This window comes from Odontesthes bonariensis, chromosome 11, assembly GCF_027942865.1.
Source record: "Odontesthes bonariensis isolate fOdoBon6 chromosome 11, fOdoBon6.hap1, whole genome shotgun sequence".
In the NCBI taxonomy this organism is placed as follows: Eukaryota; Metazoa; Chordata; class Actinopteri; order Atheriniformes; family Atherinopsidae; genus Odontesthes; species Odontesthes bonariensis.
The window spans coordinates 9,600,029-9,626,263 of NC_134516.1; the positions used below are offsets into that span (position 1 = coordinate 9,600,029).

General features: G+C 39.2%; 2 protein-coding genes across 3 annotated transcripts in view; both read left to right on the top strand.

Moving 5' to 3' along the window:
• The window catches only part of sonb (SON DNA and RNA binding protein b), a 57,693-nt gene extending 51,819 nt beyond the window's left edge, over window positions 1-5,874 (top strand). For both annotated transcript variants that reach the window (XM_075477446.1, XM_075477447.1), the window contains exon 20: window positions 4,858-5,874. In XM_075477446.1, the coding sequence (XP_075333561.1) occupies window positions 4,858-4,935 (78 nt within the window). In that variant the 3' untranslated portion in view covers window positions 4,936-5,874. The remainder of the gene's footprint in view (window positions 1-4,857) is intronic.
• An 8,180-nt stretch (window positions 5,875-14,054) lies between these two features.
• The window catches only part of LOC142391593 (muscarinic acetylcholine receptor M4-like), an 86,992-nt gene continuing 74,811 nt past the window's right edge, over window positions 14,055-26,235 (top strand). The window contains exon 1 of the mRNA XM_075477448.1: window positions 14,055-14,473. Within this exon, the coding sequence (XP_075333563.1) occupies window positions 14,419-14,473 (55 nt within the window). The 5' untranslated portion in view covers window positions 14,055-14,418. The remainder of the gene's footprint in view (window positions 14,474-26,235) is intronic.

A 26,235-nucleotide genomic window follows, 5' to 3' on the forward strand; every position in this document is an offset into this window, starting at 1 on the left:
TTCGAGGGAAAGATGAATGCAGCAATGTACAGAGACATCCGTGATGATAACCTGCTTCAGAGCGCTCTAGATCTAGGACTGGGGTGAAGGTTCATCTTCCAACAGGACAACGACCCTAAGCACACAGCCAAGATAACAAAGCAGTGGCTTCAGGACAATTCTGTGAATGTTCTTGAGTGGCCCAGCCAGATCCCAGATTTAAGCCTGATTGAACTTCTCTGGAGAGATCTAAAAATGGCTGTGCACCGACACTCCCCATCTAACCTGATGGAGCTTGAGAGGTTCTGCAAAGAAACTACCCATAAATAGGTGTGCCAAGCTTGTAGCATCATACTCAAAAAGACTTGGGGCTGTAATTGCTGCCAAAGGTGCTTCAACAAAGTATTGAGCAAATGCTGTGAATACTTATGTAAATGTTCTATTTTTGTTTTTTTATTTGTAATAAATTTGCAAAAATTTCAAACAAACTTGTTTCACTTTGTCATTATTGGGGTATTGTGTGTAGAGTTTTGAGGTAAAATATTAGTTTAATCTATTTGGGAATAAGGCTGAAACACGGGATATTGTGGAAAAAGTGGAGTGCTGTGAATACTTTCCGGATGCCAGGGACGTTGCTAGGTATACAGCTGTACAGGGGCACAGGCCTCCAGCCAGAACATCACCACCAGATACTGTATACAGAAAACGAGCCTGTACTGGATGTATAAGAACATTTATTCAAATTTGCATGAACCTCAACAGGTTTAACAGAGCTATAGGTTATCTAAGTAAATAAAAACACTTTTGAGTTCAGCCATTTAGCTTTTCAATTCATCCTTCTGTAGCTCATCAAACCTAATCAAATAAGCCTTTTATAAGAGGCAATATTACTAAAAAATACAGTATGCACAGTGTTACAATTTTCAACAAATACATAATAATGAACAATATTTCAGTCCAGGTACTGAACATTTTTTAATCTTACTGTAGCACAGTCAATAAATACTTCTACAAGAGGGAATATTGTAAAATAAAAAGTCAAAATCTTAAATTAAGAGTACCTGATATGGTCCCCTGATTGAGTAGCCTTTTAAACTGGCCTACGCACATTTTACCCATTTATGATGCCTAAGACATTTTAGTAAATTGGCTATAATAGGCAGAATTGGATATTGTCATGACCATGTATATGCCATCGAACCAGACACTGTTTAAGCCTAAATGCAAACGTTATGTATTTGGTGTAAGAAATGACAGTGGCCTATAGGTAGGGGTGGGCGTCGACACAACAGAGAAAACAAATCTCTCACCTCCCTCCACTTCATGCTCAGTTCTCCTTGTTGCTTCTCTGTCCCTGACTCTCCTCTGTGAGAATTTCCTTTAGTCCATCACCACGATGACAGCAACCCATCAATGTGTAGTGGTTCATATAGCCTACTAAGCTTCGATTGGCAAAATGTGTGGGCTACTATCCGCTGATAAATATGACGTGCGGGCCGCAGTATCTTGCCTTCCAAATCTGATTTTGCACGCTACGCGTCACACACGGTCCATTTGCTTAACATGCACAGACACCCAATGCCTGCGAATACAACCTCTTCACTTCACTCTTTGGTAGACCTAAGCAGGCTAAAGTAGGTTACGTGGTTAAAATAGGGAAAATTGTGCCTATATTATTCTCCCTTGGCACATCAGTCTTAGCGTAGTCTAAAGGATGTATATGGGAATTTTTACAGGGGCACAACGCATGTTTACAGAGGCACGTGCCCTGGTAAAAAGTGCCTGGTGACGTGCCTGCCGGATGCACTGTACACGTCTCTACTGAGCTATATCCTTTAGTCAGCTCAGCTGCAATGCTGAAAAGAAACCAAGGGTTCTTCTTTTTCATCAATCAGTGATTGATGATAATCAGGTGTAGCACCCTGAAGCATTTTTTAAAATATTTTATTGAACTATCCTTCCAGACTAAGTGAAATGCTTTTAAATTGGTTGAATGCAAATTTCTTTCCAACCTCTTTGAGGTCAACTTTCAAGCACTTAACTGTAAATTTGAAAAAAGAGCCAGTCTCTTCCAAGAAATTACCTTATTTTTTAAGGAGGAACTTGGTCAAATATTGTAAGTGTCAAAATATATATATATATATATATATATATATATATATATATGTATGTATATATATATATGTATGTATATATATGTATGTATATGTATATGTATATGTCAGGAACTAAGGGGCCATGCCCAGTTCCTGAAAAGCAACCCCACAACATAAGTCCCCCCCCCCATGAAGCTCTCTACGCACTGTTCTTCAGCTAATCTGAAGGCCACATGAAATTTGGAGGTCTGTAGCGTTTGACTCTGCAGAAAGTTGGCGACCTCTGCTCACTATACGCCTCAGCATCCGCTCTGTCATTTTACGAGGCCTACCACTTCGTGGCTGAGTTGCTGTCGTTCCCAATCGCTTCCACTTTGTTATAATACCACTGACAGTTGACTGTGGAATATTTAGTAGCGAGGCAATATAGGCAAGGCAATTTTATTTGTAGAGCACAATTCGTACACAAGGCAATTCAAAGTGCTTTACAGCTACATAAAATCACAAGAAGGCAAAAAAATCATTCCAAAAAAACAAAAAATAATCATTAATTAACTAATTTAAAAGTGAAAAGTGCAGATAAAATACTTTCAGGTGTCATATGCACAGCTAAATAGAACTGTTTTCAGCCTGGATTTAAACATTGTCAGAGTTGAGGCCTGTCTCACATCTTCTGGAAGACTGTTCCAGATTTTAGGAGCATCAAACTGAAACGCAGCCTCACCTTGTTTAGTCCTGACTCTGGGCCCCAGCAGGAGACCCCTCCCTGAGGTTCTCAGAGCCCGAGTTGGTTCATATGGCTCTAACATGTCAGAAATGTACTTTGGAGCTAGACCATGAAGAGACTTGTACACAAGCAGAGCTGTTTTAAAGTCTATTCTCTGACCGAAAGGTAGCCAGTGCAGAGACCTGAGCACTGGACTAATATGGTCGTATTTCCTGGTTCTAGTTAGGACTCGAGCAGCAGCGTTCTGGATGTACTGCAGCTGTCTTACAGCCCGTTTAGAGAGCCCAGTGAGCAGGCCGTTACAGCAGTCTAACCTGCTGGAGACAAACGCATGGATCAGTCTCTCTAAGTCTGGTTTAGACACTATTCCTTTGATTCTGGCAATGTTTTTTAGATGGTAAAAAGCTGCTGATGTTTCTGATTTAATGTGGCTGTTAAAGTTCAGGTCTGAGTCCAATATTACCCCGAGATTTCTAACTTTATTATTTAAGAGAGAGAGTCTCAAGGTGACCGACAACACTTTCTCTTTGTTTCTGTTGGCCACAGACAATGATTTCAGTTTTTCTGAGTTTAGCCAGAGAAAATTGTTCTGCATCCACACACTGATCTGTTCAATGCAGCGACACAGTGTATCTACAGGCCCGTGTTCTCCTGCCGTCAGTGACACGTAGATCTCAGTGTCATCTGCATAGTTGTGGTAGGACACAATATAGCTGCGTATTAGCTGGCCTAGTGGAAGCATGTACAGATTGAACAATACGGGTCCCAGGATTGACCCCTGGGGAATCCCACAGGTCATAGCCATTTGGTCTGAGAAACAGTCACCGATTTCAACAAAATATTTCCTGTCCTCCAGATAGGACTTGAACCAGTTTAAAGCACGACCAGAGATTCCCACCCAGTCTTCTAACCTCTGTAATAAGATTGCATGATCAACTGTGTCAAAGGCAGCACTCAGGTCCAGCAGAACTAAGACTGTGACTCTACTTGCATCTGTGTTCAGGCGGATGTCATTTGTCACCTTGATCAGAGCTGTCTCAGTGCTGTGGTGGGGCCTAAAGCCTGATTGGAAAGTATCAAAAGCATTGTTAGACAGGAGAAAGTCACTAAGCTGTTGGGACACAAATTTTTCTAGGACTTTGCCTCAGAATGGCAGGTTTGATATTGGCCGGTAGTTGTTCAATACTGTGGCATCAAGATTGCTCTTCTTTAGAAGAGGCTTAATGACAGCAGTTTTTAAGGCCTTTGGAAATGTTCCAGTCTGTAGTGAGATGTTGACTAGATGAGCAAGTTGTGGTAACAAACTGCTCAGCACAGACTTTAGGAATCTAGTGGGCAACTCATCAAGGCAGCACATTGATGAACTCAAACAGCAGATGATCTCTTCGACTGTTTTGTCAGTGACAGGTGTGAAATGTGTCAGCTCTAGGTGTCTAGCTGGCTGCAGAGTAGTTATTTGTGTTGTGGAAATTATTGCATTTTTAATGCCTTGAACTTTGTCATTAAAGAATATTGCAAACTCATTACACTTGGATGTAGAAATGAGTTCTAAAGGCAGTGAAACTGGAGGGTTTGTCAATGGGTTTATATACTGTATATGCTTTATGAATTGGCATTATATGAGTAGAACTATAATGAATTTGGCTTTGTTGGATTTATTTGAATTAGAATATATTGGATTTGGGGTTTTTTTCAGTTTAAGGTGGACTGAGATGATACATGCTGGGAATTGCCACTAAATGGATGAAGTGAATTTAATTCATTAAGTGCTATGCCATTAAATGTGCTTATGATACCTATGACTCATGTCAGTAATTGAATATAATGATACATATTCCTTAAAAAAAACAATGAAATAGTGCTTGTGGTATCCTTTGTTTATAAACAAGGCTCTCCACAGTTCTGAATCTCTAACTTTGGCAACGATTACTGTAAACTCCTACGGTTAGAATTACAAGGATTTTGTCAATATGATAAGATATTAGATTGTGTTTGCTGTGCCATCAAAATGTTACATGCTGGGCTCTATTCAAATGTGTTCTGTTTTGTTTAAAGGTTCCTGCTGATGGACCTGGACTTTACACTGGCCCTATCTTCACTGCTGCTTCAACAGGCCCACTTTTCTCTACATAGACATACAAACAATATTGGGAATTCTCGTCAGACCTTTTTCACTGCAGAAATTTTTACTTGTGACCGTCAGGAAAGCACACAATGTGTTCCACTTACACAAGTTTGTGTTTTTAGTATATGTTATTTCACTGTAATGATGTACTTGTACAGGTAATTGAATTAAGCCATAACTAATTTTACTTATTTTTTCTCTCAGTCAAAATGTGAAGAAACAAATTATCTTTATGTCGGTGTTGTTGTCCAGATCCACTTGCAAGGTTATTAGGATTGATAATGTGTAATTAAATTAAAAGTGGATGAAGTATGCATGTAATGTATGTATATAAGTTAATGTACATATATATGATGTATGTATTGTATTGTAGCAGTTGTCTAACCCTAAGTAAATACAAGTTTCTTTTCAAAGCATTTGTTTGTCACAACCAAACAAAGCCATGTTGGTCTGTTAGGTGAAGATTTATACCTGTAAATTACTTTGTTTGGTTAACCTCTCTGTTTGACTTGATATTGTGACTGGCCTTATTACAAAATGATTGTCATACAGGCTGTTAAATTCTAAGCATAGCTTTCTAAAATATTCTACAGGAAATAAAGATTATATTTATGTAATGCTGTAGAGAAATCCCTTTGCCTCTCTTCTTTCAGTTTTGTTTAATAGGGTCCCCTGACTTTCCTGTCTTGTTTGTTCCATATGAGCAGTATTAACTTGTCCAGTGTTTGTTTTTGAGAGAATATGTGTGCAAAACTAAAGACATTTCCTTCTGCCTCTGCCATACTTTGTGAATGACATATTCTGGATATTTTTCTTTATCCAAGATGGCACCTATAATGTCATAATCCTCTGTCGCCTCATAATGATGTGGATGCAGGTATCATGCCTCGGACTGTAGGCATGCTGCCTTGTAATTTAGTTTATTAAACCATGTTTTTATATCGTCAGCCATTTTCCAATGTTGATCCTCATGCAACAGTTCATCTGTGGGTTGCTGAGCACAGATTATTTTGGGGGGGGGGCATAATATGTATAAAATATGAAGTGGTTATACAAGAATTTGCTCCTCTCTATTTCTTATGTGAGGGTTCTTTTCACTTTTCTATGATTCACTGCAGCTGCACATCTTATATCAGAGCAGTCATGTTGTTTTGCTAATAAAGCCACTTAATACAGCCAATTTCCACAAGATGGATGGTAGTTGTCCAGCCTGCCGACCTGCACTCTGCTGCCAGTCCTTAGTATTTTGCCCATTTCCACTTGGGTATTCAAAATCAAATCAAATCAAATCAAATTTTTTGTATATCACATTTCATGTACAAACAGTTCAAAGTGCTTTACATAAAATAAAAGCATTGCAGCAGGGAGTGTTCAGTGAATTCCCTCCTCTCTTATGGTAAGTCCATTGAGTAAAGCAGTCTTTGGTATTATGAAATAAGATTGCCCATTAAGGAATGTCTAGCTAAAGTGATGCAGATATCTTTAGTAGGGAATTGAAGCTATTTACTGATACTGACCTTCATGCTCCTGCCCATCCTTTGAGAGAACAGTTTTTAACAGCTTAAAAAGGAGAAAGTTGTTTACAAGCAGAAGCATCTGACTGCCCAGCTAACGCTTAGCAAAAAGACCCCAAATTCACAATAAGATGAAGGTGACATTACAAAGGTAGGGAAAAGGATAACCGACAGAAAGGAGAAGGAAGTTTAATCCATTTCTAGCCTCGATCATGTGTTATTGTAAGCTCACGGACAAATTGCACAACCATAAGGCACTCATTTTTCAGACTTGAATACCCCTATGCAAACACAAGGGAGGAAGTATTGTTGTGCTTGTTAACCACAAATGGCATAATCCTGTAAATGTTAGTGCACTCAAAACAAACAGTAAGTTGTCAGTCTGTATATTATTTAGTGTAAGAATTCAACATGTTATTTGTGTGTTTAATGTTTGTCTCTTACCCAATGCATGATGTGACATGATCAGCTTGGTCATTGGCAAGCTGCAAACACAGAACCCCAATCGTGATATGACTTAAATTAAGAATTCAGTTAAAACAAAAAACTGATTTTCTCAGAACTCAGTTTTTCTTTTGATTCAGTCTTTCAAACAATTTCAAAAAATGAATTATTAAAACAATATATTTAGGTTTTAACAAGAACTAGAAAATTTAGATTTTTTTTCGGACAGGACACGTTAAAAAAACAAAGATTTTTATGTGAAACCAAACACAGGCCCAGAAAGTATCCTTTAAAAAAAAAAAAAAAAAATTATAAACTGGTTTGAGCCATGTTTACAAACGTAAAACAATATCCTGTTTCCAGTGACAAAATCTTTTCCAAATTTGAAAATATACATAAATATTACCTAGAAAAGTACAGATATCTGACAGTGACACTGTGCACATTCATATTCACTTATAAATAGAAATAAAAGTGCCTCCATGGGAAAAAAAAAGTTTTTGTGTCCGATTACCCTTTTGTAAACATAGTATGCCACATTGGATGCTGTTACAAAAAATATTTTTTTTTATTTTCAAACATAACTTTAATCAAACTACATATTTTTGCAGTTAAAAGATACCTCTTGTATACAATTGTGGAAGATAAAGAGAAAATTCTCCAATGGTTGTCAACAGCAGGAGCACAGCAATGGGATGGTTCTCATCCTTTCTCTTGTGGTCAGTGGTGGACAGGAGGCTGAGAACAGATTTGTTGGACTACTTTGTGGCATTGTGTGAGAGCAGTCACATTTTTAATCTAAAATTTAAGCAATTCTAAACTAATCCTAGATATAAGTGGGAGTATGTATGGCTGTTAGTCTGTGGCCCTGTGATGGACTGGCTACCTGTCTAGGGCGTACCCTGCCTCTCGCCCAATGACAGCTGGGATTGGCTCCAACCATGGGACTTGCAGTTATCCAGCTAGCGCCTGATCTATGAACCTGAACCTGCTGGCATCCAGTCTGTCCCTGTTCTTGTCCCTGGGTCTGCAGGGTACCCATGCGCTGTAGTTTATCTGTCTGCCTCAGGGTTTGTGGGTATCCAACCAGCTCCAGCCCAAGAGGGACCCTGCTAGAGGGACCATGCAGACCTGGCCCACTGGGTTGGTTCCCAGCGCTTCCCCACCTTTGCCTGCTTTTTCTGACTTTCCAGTCCCACCTGCATCCTGGCTGGCCCCTAAGGGTTGTTTTTTTAAGCCCTTTCTTTTCCTTTCAGATTTTCTTGAAACACTAGCTATCATCTGTATTATGAAAATGACAAAGTTGAATGTGGTCATGAAGAACACAAATTACAGCTGAATGCAGATGATGTTTTAGCAATACATTACATACATGCAGAGTCATATTCTATCAGTATCTGCATTATGTCACATATTTACATTTAGATTTGAGTTGTTTCTTTTAGACATGAAATATTCTGAACTTAGAGTGTACCAATAATTGATAAAGCCTACCTCGCTGAAATATAACCTAGCACAAAAAAGTCAGATAAAGAAGTCAAGAAATTGGAGTCAACTAAACTTTGTTCCGGTTGCTATGTGCCGGCCTTATCGGCAGCAAGTCTGTGTAGCTCTGAATTTTGTTTGTCGTTTATACTGTATAATTATATGTAATTTTAGTTTTAATCTAGACATTTTCAGTGATTTTTTATGATCTGATTTTTATTTACAGTTTGTTTTATTTTCATTTTTTGACAATGTGAACTGCTACCAGTAGAGCACTGTACACAAGAGAAGAACTGTTGGCACTGTCAAGGATTGGACGCGGAATTATACATCCAATTCCGACCGAGCTAAGAAAGCTGTACCGTGGATGCAGAGCTGGAGCAAAACTAAAGGCAAAGAGGCACAACAGGGGGTGGAGATACAAGCCTTTTCTGCCCTCTGTGATTATGGGAAACGCTAACTCGCTACCAAACAAGCGGGATGAGCTAGAGGCGCTTGTGCGGAACCAACGGCTGTATAAAGAGATCAGTTTGATCTGTCCGAGTCCTGACTCATCGACAACACACCAAACTCGTGTGGACATACCAGGCTTCACAAAGCCATAAGGCTTTTTAACAGTGACTGCTGACGTGTTTTTCTCAAATGTATTTATTTGGTCATTTATTATTATTATTATTATTGTTGTTGTTGTTGTTCTAATATACAATCATTGTACTCCCTGGATAAGTAATATTTAAATTCACACATTTATTGTCAATTAAGCTCGGAAAAGTAGTTTACAATGTGGAGGAATATGAGTAAAATAGTCTGAATCAGGGCCAGTGATCCATGAATGTAATTTCCCCCCTATTGACATTTGAGATTACATGTAGCAAGATAATATCAGTTGCTATTCCTTGTCAGTGGTATAATATTGTACATTGTAAGTGTGCTTACGATGGATCTAATTATAGATAACATTTTATAACAAACTACAGGAACCAAGCAATCTCATAGGTCTTTTACATTACATTTTATTGCGTCTTTGTGTGTGTATTCAGGTTAACTTTTCTTTCCACTGCTGCATTACCTCACTATTAATATTTAATTTAATGGGTATCAAAACATCTCTAACTGTGTTTACAATGAATTGCTACAACACATAGTGCCAAAAATAAAGTGTAGGTATGCATGCTTTTGAATCAACAAGCTTACATAAGTAATTCTATCTTCGCCATTACTGGTTGAAGTGGGCTCATTTTGGCTCAGCCATCAACCTCTTACACAACCCACTTCAGTGAAAATAGTGTGGGTGTGCTTGTGTTTCTTTCTTTTCATATTATTCATGTGCTTTTTTGGCATTCAGATAATTTCTACAATTGGGGGTTATAGTTCTAATGTGCCCAAGTTTGAAGAGAGGGAGAATTAGACTTTTATTGCTCTGAAGCCAAAGAAAGATTTTAAAAATCACCCCCAGTGCAAGGTTGTGTGTATGACACACCATAGTCACACTATATTTTGAAACTAAATGAAGTTCACTGTAATTATTGAGAGATAAATGTCACAGTGTTATGTTGAACAGTCACAACTTAATATTGTTATTCAAAATATGGTGCAGTCCACCACATGGTGGTGTAACATTACATGACTGAGAAATTGATGCATTGACTTTCATGTCACTTAATCTATAGGTAACAACACTGAGTACAGTATTCATTATGAGATAAACTACTAAGATAAATTCTTGAAATAAAGTAAAGTCAACCTTTCGTGATTAAAAACTAAGCAACAGTGTCTTACATCATTGTGAGAGACTTTTAACATTTGACTCCTGAATGCTTAGGAACATTGGGTCTCATGCAACAACCGTTCGTACGCACAGATTTGTTCTTAAGTCGTGCGTACGAGTGATTTAAGATAATTTGTGCATTCAGCAATTTTTTCGTATTTTACGTTTTCTTTCAGGTACGAACAGAATTTACGAGTGATCAAGACCTGTCGTAGGAGATTCGTAAAATAGTTTGCTGTTATTCCAATCAAGTTTGCTTGACTATTTAATTACTTTGAAGCAAACATAAATAAATATATACATTATACCCCATAATGATGCTGACATTATTCAGTTTGACTTAAATTATGCACTAATTGAAGGTTAATTTAACTGTATATAACAAGGTTAATGGGAAGCGTAACCAGCGGCTGACTTTCTACTTTTGGATGCCTTAGTGCATGTGTGCTCCAAGACCGTGTAGACAGACGAATGGCTTACATCCCAATTTAGATTCCCAAGGACTATGCTGCTGCAAATATGCAGCTTGCTAGAGCCACAACTCCAGAGAGAAACACGCCGATCAAACCCAATTCCACCACACGTCCAGGTCCTCACCACCCTTGGAATTTTGGCCACTTGAACCTTTCAGAAGGAGATTGGAGACAGATCGGGGGTGTCCCAGTCCTCTGTGAGTCGTGCGCTCCCCTTGGTCATCAAAACTCTCATCAGATTATCACCCATGGTACATCAGATTCCCATACACCGCTGTCCAACAAGTACAAATTAAGAGGGACTTTCATGCCGTGGCTGGACTGCCAAACATAATCGTAGCACTAGACTGCACACATATACGCATCAAAGCACCCGTGCCGTTGTGGAGCGCAGCAGTGAGTTGAAGGCCAGGTGGGTGTGTCTCGACACAGCGGGGGGGCAAACTGCTCTATAGCCCAGAAAAGGCATGCTAGATTTGCACAATATTGCCATGAACGAGGGTCTCCACCTGAACCAGCCCAGGCAGACCAGAAGGTGTGGTGCCAGAAGACCCCCCTCATGGACCACCCCATCAGAGTGCCATCATGATGATGCAACAACTGATTGCACAGCTTTAGTTGCAGTCATAGAGCGCCTGGCCATGGCCAGACGTTTTTTTTTTAAGACATTTTCATATCAAACCATTTATTTTTCATTTCGGTTACATTACGAACTACAGGTGACACTGAATTAACAGAACTTGTAATGGCTTCCCATTTCTTCGCTTTAGCAGGTCCTGTAATTCCAATGCTGACTCTGCTAAAAATGACAGATTTTCCTTTTTGGATCTCTGAAAGCAGAACTTCAGTCTCAGAGCCCCTAAAGTTGTTCTTTTTGTGCCTTGATGCCATTCTTATGACTCAACACTCAACACTTCCTGGCACAGAAGAGAGGAAGCGAAGACTTATATGGTATAATTTTGAGCGTGGAGTATGCAAATCTAGTATCCTCGTGCACGTGCACTTAAATATGCACGGCATGGCGGGGAATATTAGCTTAGAAGCAGAGAGGGGTCATTCACACTTGGCGGGTTGTCACAGTCACGTGTCACTGAACCCCCTGACTAATGTGCATACTATTTAAGTCATACTCGCCTACAGGGGCGCAGAAGGAATTTTTGAACAAAGAATTATTTGAAATCATGGATAAACAACAATGAACATGGTAAAACAAAGGCCTACCCGATTAACACTAGCCATTGAAATGATAGAAATCACTTCAAAAGGGGGAATTGTAAAAATTGGCCTTGTTCTTAGACATTATGACTGTATTCTCCATGACCTAAAGTGATCCAGGATGGACACGACACATGACCTTAACTGAGACTGACCCAGACAGAACAGGGAACACTGAGAAACCAGGTGCGAAAAGCACACACACATTATCTGGGTTACTCAGAGACATTATTTGGCTTATGACGAAGAACCTACTCATATCCAATCATATTTGATCAATAAGGGATCCAACGTGTGAAACAATGAGACATATAAATACAAAATGTTACCGGAAATCGAGACTCTGTCTGACGGATTCCTGCGAGAGTTCTGTCATACCGAGTCCAGCGCTGAAATACTTCATTTGTTGCCAGAAATAAAGACTTCATTTTCACTTGAATTACTCCGGTCCGTTCTTGAGCTTTCAATTAAAGAATCAAATCTAACACCATACATTATGAAACTGTCTGGAATACCAATCACCTACCAAAACCTCATGCTTTACCTAAATACGTTTTATTTAAACATTTGTGTGTGAACTCACAAACTACAACATATTTTTATAAATAAAAGTAAGTATGCATATTGTCAATGAAACTCAAATTTTAAATGACATTAGTGGTACTATTTGGATTTCCCTATAGTGCAGCCAAACAAATTTATTTTCTAGAAGCAGACTCAATGAAGGACCCAAAAACATCTCTCCTCCTTTCATTACCCTGAACGTTTATTTTTTTCTTGAATTGAAATCTTCCGCTCCGTCAATCATCGGTTTTATCTACGATATTTGCCGCCTTAAGTACGGACGGGTTGAGGGTGACGAATCGGAGTCACTATGAATCTGCGGGGGTCACGCCCCCCCCCCCCGTCCCCAGTGCCATCTGCGCCCATGCTCACGTATGAATTGTCTACTTGTCTGAGAGAGCAAGTTTTGATCACAGGATCCAAGGTGTGAATGGTTGTGAAACTGCCTCGGGAGGAGAAACAATTCCGCATTGAAGGTGATACCTGAGACCACCTCCTTCGTTCAAAGATGTTTTTTCCCTGACTCCTCTTTGAATCCATCTGTCTTCTCTGTCCAGAATGTGTACATTACTGTCCTCAAAAGAGTTTCCCTTGTCCTTAAGATGTAGGTGAACTGCTGAGTCTTGACCTGAAGAGCAGGCTCTCCTATGTTGTGCCATGCGCTTGTGAAGCTTTTTGGTCTCTACTAAACAGTGGTCTGTACACTCCTCGCTGCACTGAACTGCATATGCAATGCCACTCAGTTTGTGTTTCAGTGTTTTGTCCTTTGGATGGAACAGTCTCTGTCTGAGGGTGTTCTTGAGTTTGAAGTGCATTGGAATGTCATGTTTGGAGAAGATCCTACTAACTTTCTAGGAGACTCCTGCCACATATGGAAGTACAATATGTTCTTAGCCTTTCGAACAGTGTTGTTTGGTTCAGATGTCTTTGCTAAGGCCCTTGGGTTTGAAGAGCTTTCTTGGAGTGTTGATTTACCTTTTGTTTTCCCTCAGCCTTAGTAGGATCACTCTCAGCCCGGTGATGTAGTGTTCTGATGAGAACCAGTTTGTGTTCTTATGGATGAAGTGTCAAAAAGCTGTGCTGTCCTCTTCAAAGTGCCAAAAAAAGGCAACTTGTGCTTTTGCATCCTCCCTCGTGAACTTGATGTTGCTGTCCACCAAGTTGCTGTCCTCCGTGAAAGCCTCAGCTTCATGAGTTTTAGTCTTGACCCAGGTGTCATCCACAAATCTGAACTGAATCTCATCTGTCCAAAATGATTTCGATCCAAAAGCATTGTGGTTTGTTCAGATACAGCTTTGCAAACCTTGCAACTATACTGAATGTTTTCCACTTGTGAATAATCTTTCTTAAGTCAAATGTCTTACTCCAAATCCTTTTGGAAAAGGTCTTACAACCCTTCCAAAATGGATGAGCAACACCTGCTTCTCTGACATCACTGTTGATGTCTCTCCTCTTTGGCATTGTGTTGACATAGACCTGAATGCTTCAGACCAGCAAATATCTAGGCTACATTTAGGATTCCAGCTCTGTCAATAATTTGTTAAATATTCAAAACAGCAAGTTACCGGTGATTGGCTGAAGAAAATTACATCACAACTCCCCTCCTCTCTCCCAGTCTTTCTCTTTTCCTCTCCCTCTCTTTCGCTGCTCTCTGTTGTGCGCTAGTTCAGGGCCAATGATTGTCTGCTGAGTGCACAGATGTGACAGGAACTGATCGCTCACACTGTTTCGGAAGAAACCATGAGCAGAAAGCACAAGTGATTGGTTTCTGTTATTTTGTTTTCATCTTCAGATATTATTCATGTCCAACCGTGTGACTGCCACGGAGAAAAACTACAATATAAAAATGTATTGATATTACATTAAAAAGAGAATTAGATCTGACCAAAAGAAGAAAAAAAAAGGAGAAAATATCGTCGGTTGTCAACAGAAGAGCACAGGGGAGGGTACAATTCAACAACGACTCAAAAGGGAGCATCATTCGGTGGAAAACTTCGGGCTCGATATTGTTATTCTTTGCCATGAAACATGGGAAATGACAGTCATGGAGTTTGGGGGTTTCAACCTCTCTGGAACTTCAGCGGTGAGTGAAAGGCTCGATTACTTTATAAAATTGTGTTTTTTTAATCATTTATTTCCTTTAACAATTGCAAGCTTTTGCCTGTCAGCTTTAACCATGTACCGCAAATGCCGTTGGTATTAAATAAACGAGGCAACAGAATCTCGATTATAATATAAACGAATAAGAATTAAAAAAAAAGCGTATCAAATTCAGTCCAGTGCGTTGTCCTGAGAACCCGATGTGTTGAAAGAATATAGTGCGCGTACCCCTCCCTTATTACATTACAAGGGCACTAGATGAGCACGATATAAATTATACTAATAAAACGTGTGTAATAAAAGTCAGTAGTGTGTTCAAATTTCAGTTAATAAATTAAAAGAATCCCCAAAGGAAATCAGCGAAAAAGAATCAGAAAACATACTCTGCAAGCATTTTATTTATGCAATGTTACTTTATTGAAATGATATCGGCTCAAATAAGAGATACGGTGTTCATTCATAGAAATTTCAATGAATAAGTGAGCTGCCAAGACTGCTTAGCCTGAAAATGTCTTTTTATTTGTCTGAAAAGCTCATTAGGCGCTGATTGTCTTCCAGGTAATTGAAGTTGATGCCCAGGAAGATGTTATTCTTCCATGAAAATATGTACATTTTTTGAAGGGAGGGGAGGCAAATGGCACAGACAAAGCATCTTCTCGAGGCAGAACAAGAATAAATGAAAATTATGAGAAAGGGTCATAAAAGGAAGAAAATGATAAATTATAGCAAAAATGTAATGACCAAAAAGAAGAAGGAATCTCTCTAATTTGACTGCTACTTAAATTGGGTGGATGATCACTTGAGTTGGATGTATTTATTTTTCAAAGTTGTGCTTGTTGGTGCCTTTTCAAAACACAATATGAAAATGAGAGACACTCATTTGTGCAGACATTCCAAGCAGTGAACAGTTTTTTTTTTTTTTGTAGTCACTCATTGTTTGATGATTATATTTATAATTATTATATTTATCATATATATTAATTGAATTATAATATTTATTACATGTACGTTTTAAAGTAAATGTACTACTGTAAATAACTTGCCAGATGGAGAATAGTTGCATAGTAAGGAATGATGGAAACCTCTGGAGTTCTAAAACAGCAGGTTGTTGTATCAATTTTTTGTTAAATGTCGAATTCCATTTCTACTCTAAGGCATGCCAGAACAATAGGCCATGCTAGAAAAAATTTACAGTGATGACTTCTTGTTGTTGTATAAATGGTAATTGATAGCAGTTTTCTACTATTTTTTTTCACCTGCATGATTGGTTTCCTGGCAAAATTTGGTGAAAGAAGATAGTGGAAAGTAGGAACCATACAGTATCCATAGTATTCCCTGCCTGTGCTTGAACATACAAAATGTCTTTTTTAGAACATACTGCTTGCAAGACATTGCATCATCACTCGCTTACACAAATATTCAACAAAAAAGAACACAAGGTATAGTTAGTTTGCCTTATACATTTACTCTGTAGATACTGTAGGAATTACAGATAATATTGTTCTGGTCATTGATGTAAGATGACAGCAAAAGATAAGATATACTCATGAGAGTTTTCCTCAGATGAGTTTAACATCAAATGTTAAATTTCTGTTTCCCTGGAAGGTGCCATCTACACAAGTAAACTTTAAAGTACCTTCCTTGCCCTGCGGTGGCTTGGACTGAGTCTTATTTTTACCATAGACAAAGGTGTGGGGGTTTAAATCCAAAGAAACACTTATTACAGCTATAAACAATTGTGACTTAATCTATATTTATGAAATCATAAAAGAAAATATTTTTTTAGATATACATTGAAGCTACAGATTTTAATGCACTGTAAAAAAGAAAAAAAATTATATTCGAGCTGCTTGGATGCCAGAAAAAAACCCAAAATAGTTTTTAACTCTAATTTTACATGAGATCCTATGTTTATTTGGGGGGTTTCCAATGTTAAATTAAGAATGCTCAAGCATGCAATAACATGGCAGATTTTAAACATATCTCTAGATAATGTTATTGTTATTGCATGCCAGACTTGTTGTAATAGGAGACTATACTGCTACACTGAACATTATCATATCTATTACATAATCTTAAACCCTCATTGATATGTGCAATCGACTGGCAAATAAGCTCTACTCTCCCAGAGGTAGAGTATAAAGAGATAAACAGCAGCTCTTTGTCACATGTTGCAGCAATAATGTTAAATGTTATGCCAATTGTTAATCAAATTTAACACTATTCTAAGCCATTCAGACATTGAAAACCACGACAAAATTCATTTTCAATAAAACTGAGCCACATTTGCAGTATCAAAAGAAACAATTTGGACTTGTCTCTTGTCTCCTGTCAGTCATTGAAAGACCAGTTCTTAAAAGGGTTAGCCTCAACACAACAATGTCACTGGCTCATCAAACGTTATGTCTAAATCTTCTTTCTTTTACTGGTCTGATAGTTTGATAAGTATGCCCATGTGTAATTGTGCAGGCAGCTGTCAGCACATGCTTATTTGATTAAACTTTTCCATGTTAGGTTGATTGGTGATTCTAAATTGACCACAGGAGTGGTCGATGAAGCGGGTATAGAAAATGTACTTACTTTCTTCATCATTCAAAAAGCTTAACTGACCAACAGTTGGGCTTATTGCTATAATGTAACAGAGGTCAGTTGCTAAATATTCTCATTCTTCAGCATGCTGGAGATATAGCACCTAAAATTGTTACAGATTCGATGAAGTTGAATTCCTGCAACATTCAAATATAGCCTTGTCTCTATGCAGACCAACAGTGACACATCTCTTGAGTTTAAAAAAGCTGTTGTTTTCACATATTTTTCTCTAGTTTTACATATAAAATGCAACCAAATGTAACTGTGTCTTTATGCACATGCATTAAAAAATGTACATTCCCATTTGTACTAAAATGGGCATTTTTGATTTAAAAACACTATGATAATTACTTACATATAGACAAATTGCCTGTGAATAGAATGAAAATATCCCTCAATGTTTTGTATTTGGTGTCTTGTTACATACATTCCAGTGTAAATAGATCTCATTTGGTGAATTCGCTTTTTTTGAATTTTTTAGTTTTATTTTAAAGGGTGTTCCTAAAATTCTGTTCTTAATCATTTACAGACCTCCAGGATACTGTGCAAGTTATTTCGACTGATTTTAACTATTTTATCTTGACCGGGGATTTTAACATTCACATAGATAATATGACGGATGGTAATGCCAAAGAATTTTCTTCTGTGCTGGACATGTTTGGTTTGTGGCAGCATGTAACAGAACCAACCCACCTTCGAGGTCACATTCTGGACCTGCTCATTTCTAAAGGTGTTGATATTTCTTCTGTTGTTGTTACTGATTTGGCCTTGTCTGACCATTTTTGTATTTTATTTGATTTACATATTACTCAGAATGTTCAAACAACCAGCTTCTCAGTTAAGAAGAGGAACATCAATGAGAAAACAAGTGCTCAGTTTAGGGAGGCCATAGCTATGTTACCAACAATGAGCGCAGAGTCGGTTGAAGGTCTGCTGGATAATTTTAACTTGAAAATTTTTAATGTGATGGAAGCTGTTGCACCGATAAGAATCACGAGCACCTTGATCAAACAGAAAACCCCATGGAGAAACACCACTACGGTCAAAAACCTGAAAAGAGAATGCAGGAAAGCTGAACGTAAATGGAGGAAAACAAAGCTTCAGATTCACTATGAGCTGTACAAAGAAAGCCTGCGTAGTTATAACAATGAGCTGTGCAAGGCCAGACAGCTGCATTTATCTGAAATCATTTATAAGAATGTCAACAATTCTCAAACTCTGTTTGCTATGGTTGAAAAATTCACAAATCCAAAGTGTTAAACGACATTAGGTTGAATACTGATTCTGGTAATGTTTCAGTCCTGGTTCTGTTGGACCTCAGCGCTGCGTTTGATACTGTAGATCACAGAATCCTGTTGCACAGGCTGGAAAACTGGGTTGGACTTTCTGGAGCGGTCCTTAACTGGTTCAGGTCCTACTAAAGGCTGATTCATACTCGGCGCAAACGCGCAACTGTTCTGGCTCGAGAACCATTAATGACGTCATCGAAAGCGCCAGCCCCTTCACAGTTCCTTCAGCTCATAAGCGCAGTTTGCGCCGAGAATGCGTCACATTTGCAGTTCTCTCCAGACCAGCGAGCGTCACTGTTGAGGAAACAAGCTGAAAAGCACACGAAAAAAGCATACACAATGCCACCTGTGGTGTCACGTCAGCAGAGGCTGGCACATCTGATGCGGAATGAATTTACTCTGGGTGTAGAACTGTATATGTATCTCAGAGCTAAGCGGCTGCGGCAAAAACAGAAGAGATGGTGGAATGTTCGTCCTTTGCAACAAGACGAACTTTGTCAAACGTTGTCCCAGTGTAACTTCATAGACGTGTCGTACAGATGTTTGTAGAGGCGCACCCTCTCGGTCACCGCGGTCTCTGCAGTGTTAATTTTTTCTTTTTCTTGGTCAGCTGTTTCCGGTTGAGCGCGCGCGAAGTCAGAAAAAAAGTTGTGTGCGCGCCCTTGCGCCGTGCGAGGATTTTCTAGCTTGCGACGGGGGGCGTGGCAGAATTTTGGGTCACGTGACCGTTTGCGCCATTTGCGACCAGCTAGTAAGAGCGAGGTTGCGCCGAGTAAGAATCAGCCTTTAGAAGGCCGGAGTTATTTTGTTACAATTGGCAGCTATGAATCTGAGCGAGTGGCCATGACTTGTGGAGTCCCCCAGGGGTCAATTCTTGGACCTCTTCTGTTTAACTTGTAAATGCTCCTTTTGGGTCAGATATTGCAGAATTTTAACATCAATCATCACAGTTATGCAGACGATACACAACTTTATGTGTCTCTGTCACCGGACGACTGCAGCCCAGCAGACGTACTGTGTCAGTGTCTGGAGGAAGTAAACACCTGGATGAGAGAGAATTTTCTACAATTAAATGAAGACAAAACTGAGATCATTCTGTTTGGTAGCAAAGAGAAGAGGGTCAGCGTTGGTACATATCTTGAGACTCTGGACCTTACAATCACTGACCAATTTCGTAACCTCGGAGTGTTGATAGACTCAGATCTGACTTTCAGCAGCCACATCAAAGCTGTCACCAAGGCAGCTTTTTACCACCTCAGAAATATCAACAGAATTAAAGGTTTCCTCTCCCAAAAAGACCAGGAGAATCTCATCCATGCATTCATCTCCAGCAGACTCCATCACTGTAACGCTCTTTTAACTGGACTTCCCAAAAAGAGCATTAAACATCTGCAGCTCATCCAGAACGCTGCTGCTAGAGTTTTAACCCGGACTAAGAGATCTGAACACATCACAGCAGCTTTAAAGTCTTTACTCTGGCTTCCAGTCAGTCACAGAATAGATTTTAAAAGCCTGCTGATGGTTTACAAATCCCAGAACGGTTTAGGGCCAAAATACATCTGTGATATGTTCAGAGAATATAAACCCAGCAGAGCTCTTAGATCCAAGGACTCAGGTCAGCTGGTCCAGTCCAGAGTCCAGACTAAACATGGAGAAGCAGCATTTAGCTGTTATGCTGCCAACAAGTGGAACAAACTGCCAGTGGAGATTAAACTTTCACCAAATGGAGACATTTTTAAATCCAGGTTAAAAACATTTCTTTTCTCATGTGTCTATGCATGAAATCTGCACGCTATCTTTTAACTTATCTAGACTGTTGCTTGTTTCTAAATTAATTTAAATTATTTTATTTGTTTCTCTTTATATTCTTTTATGTGTTTTAATGCTTCTTCCACTCCCTGCTGCACTGCTTTTATTTTATGTAAAGTACTTTGAATTGTTTGTACATGAAATGTGCTGTACAAATAAATTTGATTTGATTTGATTTAATTTGATCAGTCAGACACAGCATTATAGCTGACTGCCTAATATTGTTTTGGTTCTCATGATGCAGCCAAAACAGCTCTGACCAGTTAGGGTGTGGATGAAAAAACACCAGAAGTTGTCCTGGAGTGTTTGGTACTAGGACGTTAGCAGAAGATCGCTTGGGCCCTGTGGGTTGTGGGGTGGGATCTTGTTGAATGTGCTTGCCTCCTACAGATGTTCTCAGATCCCATCAGATTGATATGTGGAGAGTTTAGAGTCTGGACGAGCACTGTTCTGCAAAAATGTTTGATACTTGCTATCTACCGAAACATTTTTGCTCCCCAACTTATGGTAACAGTACTGTACTACAGTAGCAACCTCTTTGATAAGTATCCGCCTCCAAAGCCATTCAAACTCTCTTCAGATGCCAAAACAGCGATTGCCAATTAGCTCTCCACTGACTTTGGCTGTGGAGGGAGAGCTGTCTCTGTTTTGCTGCCCCTTCTTTAGAGTAAAACTGTTTGCACTGGGAGAGGTATCCCATTGTGAAGACGATCTATTACAAATCTCTTCCTTCCACATAAACACAGTCATTCGTGTAATCTTTCAAATCTCATTACACTGGATTCCTTGCTCTCTCCCATATGATGTTGATTTTTTGAGAGTTAGAACAGATATTGCTGATCACTTTGCTCAACCTAAACTTAACCTCTAATCTTCATTATAACAACAATAAGTAGTGTGAAACAAATTATTTACTCTCATTGAGCTGTTTACCATGGAGAATATGGATTTTATTTTCCTTAATAAAATGTGATGGATTGCTTTGTTTTTTGTCTGTTATTTTATGTTGGAAGACTTGCTTCTCATGATATATGGGGAGATGAGAACCCAGATGTGGGTAGAGAGCAGGCAGGACGCAGGCAGACACTGGAACAAGTTAACTTTAAAATAATCAAGGCAAAAGACTCTAATGGCAGAGAACTCATAGAACACAAATCCAGGATGCAAAACAGAACATGACTGGACCATATGTACTGACGAAGGTAATGAGAAACACTAGACAGGTGTGGCTTTGATGGAACTTGTTGTATGGTGTTGGTAATCATGGAAAAAACAAAGAATGAGGAGCAAAGCAAAACAAGTCACAAACCTGGCTTGACCCTGTGTATCCCAACAAGTGATGGAGTGCAGGTGCCAGAAGGTGAGCCAACCAGACAACGACCCCCACCCCCAGAAATTGACCAATATATAAAATATTTAATCACTTCACCCTGGCTAGATACAAGCACTCTACCTTAAAAATTGGTAGATCTTTGTTGTTTGTCAGCAGGCAACGTGGGGTTCAGTGTCTGGCCCAAGGGTGCTTTGACAAGTGACCTAGAGTTGAACCACTGACCTTCCAATTGGTGGGCGACTGCACTTCCTCCTGAGCTACAGCCACCCCAACTAATATAATGCTGTAATCTCAGCTCATTGGAATAGTACACAATGCAATATATAATTTTATACATAGAAATATATGTATATAAAACATATTATACATACAAAAAACATTTAAATTTATTAACTAAAGTTTATTAAAAAATCACTTCAATCATTCTGCTTGCTTGTTTTTTTTTTTAAATGCAGGATATTGAATGAGATGATGTAATTAAGATGTTAACTTTATTCTAAATCCCTGTCATCTCTGAAACGAATGTGTGCACAAGTAGCTCTATATCGCTTGTTGGCCTTGATATTCCGTACACAGAATTTGTGAAACACTTTGTTTTGCTCAAGATCAGCTATAAGCTTTTCAAATACCATACTTCATTTTGGTACAGAACACCTTCTAACATAATGTGGATTATGTGTGGGGGCAATAACTTTGTCCCATCAAAATAGTGCAACTTATCAAATTATATAGTGCCATCCAACATTTTTCTTATTATGCAGGATACACTAAATATGATATATGTGCACTTAAATTGTTCTCACAACTAAGCTATCTTCATGGATTTTTTTTATTGAATTATAAATGTATTGACATACAGTAACAACAAATGACCTAAGCCTAAAACCTATGACCTAAACCCTGTGAAAGGACCTGATCATATGAGCTGAGATTTTCAGCTGAAATAGTTGCTAAAGCAGCTGTCAAGAATAAGTGGTGGAACCAATATGCAGTCCCAGAAATAGAGTTAAGGTCTTGGATCTATTTATTTACAAGCAGGGAATAAAATTAGGAGTTGGTGGTGAGGGTCTGTACAAACAGGAAGCTCTGTCAAGAGCTTTGCCTGGTGATCTGGGGCCTCATGTACGACTTGCGTGGATTTCCTTCCGAAACATGGCGTGCGCTCAAACCCAAAAGCCCTCCTACGCACAAAAATATCCAGATGTCTGAATCTCTGCGTACACATGACTCCAAGCACATTTCCTTTGTACATCCCAATCAACGTGGAATTGAACGCACATGTTTGAGTACCCGACTCCTCCCTGTCCATGCCCCTACTTAAATATGCAAATCATATTTAAATGAGTCCTGCACCTGCGATTCCCCTCTCTGCAGGATCCTAAAATAAAGAAAAAATTATGAGTAAGATGGGAAAAAAGGACTTCACGGAAAGCGAGATGTCGGTGCTACTTTCTGAAGTGGAGGCCCGAATAAATATGCACATTGGCACACTGTCCTCCGGCATAAGCAGCTAACGTAAGAGGAGTGGGTGGGAGAGCATGTGCAAAGCTGTTAATGCTGTGGGGTCTGAGAAGCACACACAAGCAGAGGTGAAGAAGAAGTGGTCCGACATAAAGGTGGCTGTGAAGCGGAGACTGGCTGCCCACCGCTGCAGTGTGGCCAAAACAGGCGGGTGGGGGGAGTGACCGACTCTGTTTGAACAGAGAGTTGGCACAACTATGGGTGACACTGCTCTCTCATGGGGTGGTGGGAGAAAATGTGGGTGACTGATTACCCCCAAGGTAAATACCTATGTTTTTTTTTAACTCACAACAAATGTGTTCATACAGTAACCTAGTGCAGAAGTGCGCCAGGGAAAAGGTGGCTGGTTAAGACATTTACACTTTACACATTTTACATATTATTAACATTTGCACACAGAGACGATCAGGGGCTTTTTAGAAAGATCTTAAGCTGAAGTTTAACCAGCAAAAAACAGCAAGAAACTAACTTTAACCAACGACTATGATGCTGTGAAGACGGGATAGAAATTTGCACGACAATTGCACGAATAAAGTTACTCACCAAGAAGCCAACCATCACACACAGTGCCACCTTGTAGTCTGTGCCCAACATTGCTGTTACTCAGAATGTATGAATCGTGCGTTGAACCAGGCCACCTCGCCACAATGTTGGTTAATTGCATTTGCGCATCACATATGATTTGTACATTGATCGAATGAAAATGTTTCCTGTTAACATACAAATTCATCATGTGATGGCGCTTTAATAGCAATGTGTGTGCAGTCGATAGCTCCAATTACATTAGGAAAACCGGCTCTCGCTGCAAATGGCCTGTTCAATGCATTGTATGGGAATTTGAAATACCTGTCTGAGATACGGATAATTCTGTCTGACTTGGCTGGCATGGCTCGGCTCAGGGTCAACTGGCACAGTCCCAATCAGTTGGCCTCTGTGTTGCGCTCCAACGCCGGCCGCAGTTCTGCGCACAGTTCCAGGAGCTCAAGTCGTATCTTGAACCTTAAGCGGCAGATGAGCCAGCACATCCTCTCTGTTTCTGAACACACGCTCTCTTCGAATTGGACCATTTGCAAAGTCCAATACTGCTAAAGCAGCCATTGTTTTTAATGGTATGCATTGCACCACTTTGCGCATCGTTTTATATCCACTTGTGTAATTACAGACACATGGGTGTGTTAATTGTTTATCAGTATTAATTGTTTATGTGTCTCAAATGTGCACATCACAGTCTGAGAACTAATTGTTTTCACATTTATTATTATAACAGTTTCCCAACATCACCTCTAAGTGTTACCAAAGAATCAACGGATGTAAAGTGTGTACGCCAGCCATAAATTTGGCGTGAGGCACCGCACATTTCCACAGTCATTTTGCTCATGAAACATCTGATCGTTGACGTGAAAAAGAGTGTACGCCACTTTTTTGTGCGTACGCACCCTTTGTACATGAAGCCCAAGGACTGTATCGTCGATTAAAGTAGAGGGAAGGGAGAGGGTAAAAACTGCCCAGAGGGGAGAGGGAGTTGCAGGCATGCAACATAGAGGATGGTAGGTTTGTCAAAGAAAAAGAGAAAAGAAAGATATTCAGATTTTGATAGATATTAAATACTACTACCTAATTGGATACTCATTTGCTGCTGTATCAATGCTTACAGCACTGTATTCACCACCTCCAGTTGAAACACCACTTCACAGCACAGCTGCCGTGAGACACACAGACCCTCCTCTCACAACAACTGAACACTGTTTACACCCAGAAACACCAACCCTGGCATATTTTAGTTCCCCTTTCTTTGAAAGTTCCTCATTTAAGGAGCCATTCTGATTTTCATTTCAAAATTATATAATTTCTTAGGTTCACTCCACCTTGACTTCTGAGCCCCGGCCACATCCACCCTACTAGGCCGATGAAGCAGCTTCTTGTGGAAATGTCCTGTTATCAGCTGTAGCATGCATCTTACATCTACCAACAGCCTCAGAGAATATAAAAGCCCATTAGAAAAAATATATTCAAGGGTAATGTTCCAGGAATAGTTTGTTAAAGTATGTATTTGTGTACGTACAGGAACCACTTTTCATCGGGCTGTTTTAACAAATTGATCCAGTTCAAAACTGGACTGAAAATACTGAGCCACAAATAGGGATTAGTTTTAACTCTCAGTGTCTGAATTACAGACAAGGTAAATGGAAGTATTTCAGGAATTATTTATTTTAGTTTTTTCATTTAGCAGTAGCTAAGACTAAGGCTTAAGTAATGAAGATAACATACAGCAACTTCTAAGCAGTTATTGCTGTTACTTTTTGAAAGATTAACATCATTGTTATGACTTTAGTAATTGAATGCTTTCTAGTTGAACGACTGTGTTCTGTAATTCAGACAACACACAGTCGTGTGCATCTTTTCAGCATTGGTCTGCTCCTCACTCTCGTTGCTACATTGAACACTGAGTAGTGCTCTCATTGTGTTAACACTATCGTTTGTGAAAAAGATGTGGGTCTCTAAGAACAGTTGTTTGAAGACATTATTAGATACTAGATGTTTAAATGCATGTATTACTATGAGCTACGCTGTGTACACCTACGGGTAGGTCCATTACAGTACGATCAGAAAGCATTGTTTAGTAGCACCTGCTGCTAACTTACAGCTATACTTCTAAACTATTTCTATTTCTGCTGTTTAAGAGCAGAGTAGATGGTCATACAAGGGCTACTGTGCTTAAACCAACAGGTATATTGATCAAAGCTGGTCAAAGCTTTTTTCATACTTCTTGATAAGGTGTAAAAAAAAATTGGGTTAGAATTGTTTATTAAGAAAGGGCATGAAAAAGCACAACATGTCACCTTTAATTTTTGGTCTGTGTCTGTTATATGCGGTTTCAAATACTCAGTACCGTATTTTCCGCACTATAGAGCGCACTGTCAATGAATGGTCTATTTTCGATCTTTTTTCATATATAAAGTGCATCGGACTCGAAGGCGCATTAATCGAAACAAAACAGTCAGACAAGTCAGTCAGTCAAACTTTATTAAACGTATTCTCAATAACTCCCAACCTTGTTCAGTTGTAACATGTAAAAAAAAGTCTGAATCAAACCATAGCGTATTCACAATAACTCTCACAATTGTTCAGTTATAACACATAAAATACAACACAATATACACACTTTTTCAGTTCATCCCTCGTACTCAAATTCCTCAAATTCTT